The 4,275-nt window shown below is 56.2% G+C and overlaps 1 protein-coding gene across 1 annotated transcript; it reads right to left on the bottom strand.

Moving 5' to 3' along the window:
* Positions 1-311: 311 nt before the first annotated feature.
* SOX11 (SRY-box transcription factor 11) lies at positions 312-3,544 on the bottom strand. Its single transcript, XM_012791296.2, has one exon. It carries the CDS (start codon positions 3,502-3,504, stop codon positions 2,140-2,142), a length of 1,365 nt encoding a protein of 454 aa, XP_012646750.2. The 5' UTR covers positions 3,505-3,544; the 3' UTR covers positions 312-2,139.
* Between the last annotated feature and the right edge of the window lie 731 nt (positions 3,545-4,275).

Below are 4,275 nucleotides of genomic sequence, written 5' to 3'. Positions count from 1 at the left end.
CACGTTCCCCCAGCATCTACCTCTGTGCACACACGACGATGCAGCCTTAAAAAAAAAAAAAGAAAAGAAAGAAAAGGGAAAAAATTCAAAACTGGAAACGGCCGTCCCCACCCTCTGAGAGGAGGGGACAGGAGCGCCCCGAGTGCCCCCGTCAGGGGCGGCTGCCACCGCGATGCACAACCCGTACGCGGCCCGCCACGGAGAACGCACAAGCCACGGCGAGCGCCGGAGCCGCGCGCGCGATGGCCGCCCGCCCGCCGCCCTGCCCGCCTGCCCGCCGGGGTGGGTGGGGAGAGGAGGAGGAGGTGAGAAAGGAAATGGGGAGGGGAGGATGCAAAGGGAAGGCAGAGCGAGAGAATACTCTTCCCCTGTCTTTCACAACTGGTGGGAGGAAGAGGAAAAAGAAATCCGCCTGCCAACTGAACACTTCTCAGCCTAACCCCTGCAAGTGTAGATAGTTCTCCTCCGCCACCCCCATCACGCACACCACGGCCTCACCACCGAATGCGCTGCGACAACAGGACCTCCAGCTTGACTTCCAGAGAGACTATTGGCGATGCGAGTTTCTATCAGTTCCAGCTGATTTATTAAAATTGTCAAGATACAGACTTCCAGCACAAAAAATAAAAAAAAATAAAAAAAAAACAGGCAATGATGTCGACAGTGCATTGAGTCTGCTTTGCCACCATTTGCTACAAAGTATGCAGATGGTCTGTACTTTATTTAGATTATATTGCACAAAATGAGAAACTTTTTAAACTATGTGCCTTTTTTTCCTTTTTTGCTAAAAATCGAGAATCCAGTTTCAAACCTTCCATCTGGGGCCCCATCCACATCACAGCGTATGAGATACATAAAGTCCCACTATAGTACAGTACATATACAATCTTTAAACTAAGATAACAGCTCTGAGGTCTATATCACCATTTTCAATAAATCTTTACCTACAAATATTGAACAAATCTCTACTATAGCTGTACAAAAAAAAAAGTTTGCTTTTTTTTTTAAAACCACAAGGCCTTTAGATGCAAGGATTATTTTTAAATTTTAATCCTTTTTAAACCAGGACATAACGTACCAACATACTTGCATGCTAAAAAACAGAGGAAAAAAAGAAATCAAAAGGGAAGAAGTGCCTGAAAGTCTTACTGAAAAAACACAGCAAGAATGTTCCCTTTTCACTGTACAAAAATACGCCTGAAAATATATTAATTTTTAAAAAAGACTGAGGTCTGTTATGTATCAAAAATGTTTCAATACCTTTTGTACTGAGGTCTAGGCTGTCTGGTATTCAATCAAGGAGGTATAAGGGAACAAGTTACAAAAAAAAAGTTGGCAAGTAGAAATCACATTTGTAAAACCATAAACAATTTGATCTGAAAAGTAAACTCTGATCTTAAGTCAGTTCACAGTTTTTTTTTTTTGTAAGCGTTTGTACAGTCTGCATTTTTTCAAGCTCCCTGCAGTTTTGTTAAGAATCGGATGCATAGAAGACATCAGTTTTCTCCCTCCAAAAAAATAAAATAAAATAAAAAAGTTGCAATGGTCCCTTTTTTTTGTTAAAAAAAAAATCACCAGTTCTTTAAGATCTCTTAAGAAAAAAAATCTCCAACTCCCTAGAGTAACAGTTGTGCTGCCAAAAGGGTCCTCTGCAGACGTCTTCCAGACTTCAAAGACCGACAAGCTTCAAACAGCGCCTTCCGGAGCGGGTCCTGCCTCCCCTCCCCCGCCCCGCCCCCTCCGCCTTTGTTGCAATCACGAATTTCAGGAAAAAGAAATAGTAATTACAAAAACACATTTTTCGGGGGAAAAAAAAATCACAACTCCAGACTAGGTATGCAACTACCTTGAGACACGATAAAGGAAAGGGGAGGGGGGGCAAAAAAAAAAAAGGACAAGAAAAATGTTTAAAAACTACTCATTTCACTTTAACTCCACCAAAATTTTCATCTTTTCCAATTTCTTTGCGTCGCGACATCTTATCAATATCATCAGCATCTTCTTCTCTCCCCTCCACCCTACCACCACCACCATCAACACCATCATCATCATCATCAATGACCGCCACAACTTCCTCCCAAGGAGCCCTGCTCTGCGCCCGCCGCCGCGAGAAAGAGCGAGGAGGAGCGGGGCGCCCTTTCAATACGTGAACACCAGGTCGGAGAAGTTCGCCTCCAGCCAGTCCCCCGCGATCATCTCGCTCAGCTCCGGCGTGCAGTAGTCGGGGAACTCGAAGTGGGAGCCCAGGCTGCCCTCGCTGAACGAATCCAAATCCTTATCCACGAGCGACAGGGACAGGTTCCCGGCCGCCGCGCCGGCCCCCAGCGGCTGCTCGCTGGCGCTGTGCGCGCTTTGGGAGAAATTCAAGCTCAGGTCGAACATCAAGTCGTCGGCGTCCTCGCCGCCGCTGCTGCTGCTGCTGCTGCTGCTGCTGCTGCTGCTGCTGCCGCTGCTGCCGCCGCTGCCGGAGGAGGAGGAGGAGGTGGAGACGGAGCGCGAGGACGCAGGCGACAGCGCGGGCTGCGCGAGCGGCGGCGGGTGCTGCTTGGTGATGTTCTTGAAGCTGTAGTAGAGACGGTTGCTGCCCCCGGCGCCCGAGGTCGCGCCCGCCCGCACCTCGTCGTAGAGGCTCGCGCCCTCGGGGGACTCGGCCGAGCTGCTCAGCGTGGGGCTGGCGGGCACTTTGGCGACGTTGTAGCGTCTCAGCAGCTGGGAAGCCTGCTGCCCCGGAGGCTGCAGGAGCTGCTGGTGCGGGGGCTCCTCGTCCTCCTCGTCCGGCTCCTGCTTGATCTGCAGCTGCAACTCGTCGTCGTCCTCCTCGTCGTCGTCGTCCTCGTCCAGGAACACGCACTTGACCGTCTTGCCCGCGCCGCCGCCGCCCGCGCCGCTCACGCGCAGGCTGCCGAGCACGTAGTCGTCGCCCGCGCCGCCGTAGTCCCCGGGCTGGGCCGCCTTGCCCGCGCCCGCCTTGGCGCCGGCGGCCGCGGGGGCCTTGAGCTTGCCGCATTTCTTGCTGGAGCCCTTGGAGGTCTTGGCGCCGCCCGCGCCGCCGCCCGCGCCCCCGCCGCCGCCGCCAGCCGCGCTCTTCTCCGGGCTCTGGCTTGCGCTGGGTTTGGCCGAGGGGTCCATTTTGGGCTTTTTCCGGGGCCGGTACTTGTAGTCGGGGTAGTCGGCCATGTGCTTAAGCCGCAGCCGCTCCGCCTCCCGGATGAACGGGATCTTCTCGCTGTCCTTCAGCATTTTCCACCGCTTGCCCAGCCTCTTGGAGATCTCGGCGTTGTGCATGTCCGGGGACTGCTCCATGATCTTCCTGCGCTCGATCTTGGACCACACCATGAATGCGTTCATCGGCCGCTTGATGTGGCCCGACGCCGTCTTGCACCAGTCTGGGTCGCTCTCGTCCAGGGCCACCGGGCTGCAAGCCATGAATTCGCCCTCCTCCGTGTCCAGCGCCTCCCGGGGCAGGTTGCTCTCCGCTTCCAAGCTCTCCGCCTGCTGCACCATGATCCGCTGCGGGGCTGGGCGCTCCAACCCGGGCCGCTTGGTCTCTTGCGGAGATCCCCCTCCCCCTCCCACCCCTCCACCTTCCTGGGCAAGTTGCAAAGTCCTCGGCACCCGGCGTCTGCAGCTCCCCCCCTCCCCCCCGCCCCCCCTTCCAGGCTGCACACAGCGGATGCAGGGGCTTCGCTCCGCCGCCGGCGCGCTGGGAGCTGCGGGTTGCAACAGGAGAGGCGGCGGCGGTCGAGGCAGCCCCGGACCCCTCTCTCCGGCTCGTGGCTCCCACCGCAAGCGCCGGACCCACAGCGCTCCCAGCCGCGCGCGCTCCTTCTGCAAAAAGTTGAGGGCTCTCTCTCAACTAGTTATCAGGGTGTCATATGGGTGACATCACTCTCCCGGCCAGCCAATGGCTGGGGGCCGACTCCGCCTATCTCCCTTTATTAACACGGAGGCCCCGCCCCCTTGGCCCCGCCCTCGGGGCTGCTTTGCAAAGATGGGGGTGGCGGGGAAGAGCGGGCATGTCTAGAAATATGTTATTTTTAAAAAATCCGCGTGTGTGCACAGATGCGCCTCTCCCCGGGATGCTTGGGAGCTGCGCACGGCGCCGCGGTGGGCGGGCGACCCCGGGGCGAGCGGGCTAGTCCGGGCGCCGCCGCCAGCCAGGGACCAGGTCCCGCGAGAGGCCCAGCACCCCTTTGTGCCCCGTCCCCCGGAGGCCCGACGGTGTGGGCTGACCGGGCACGCTCAGCCCCCATGCGCTCACTCGGGCGCGCACAA

The sequence above is a fragment of the Microcebus murinus genome, chromosome 3, assembly GCF_040939455.1.
Source record: "Microcebus murinus isolate Inina chromosome 3, M.murinus_Inina_mat1.0, whole genome shotgun sequence".
NCBI lineage: Eukaryota > Metazoa > Chordata > Mammalia > Primates > Cheirogaleidae > Microcebus > Microcebus murinus.
This window is presented reverse-complemented; position numbering and strand designations above follow the sequence as displayed.

Coding starts and splice junctions, on each gene's coding strand:
- SOX11 (XM_012791296.2), bottom strand. CDS start 3,504: ATGGTGCAGCAGGCGGAGAGCTTGGAAGCGGAGAGCAACCTGCCCCGG.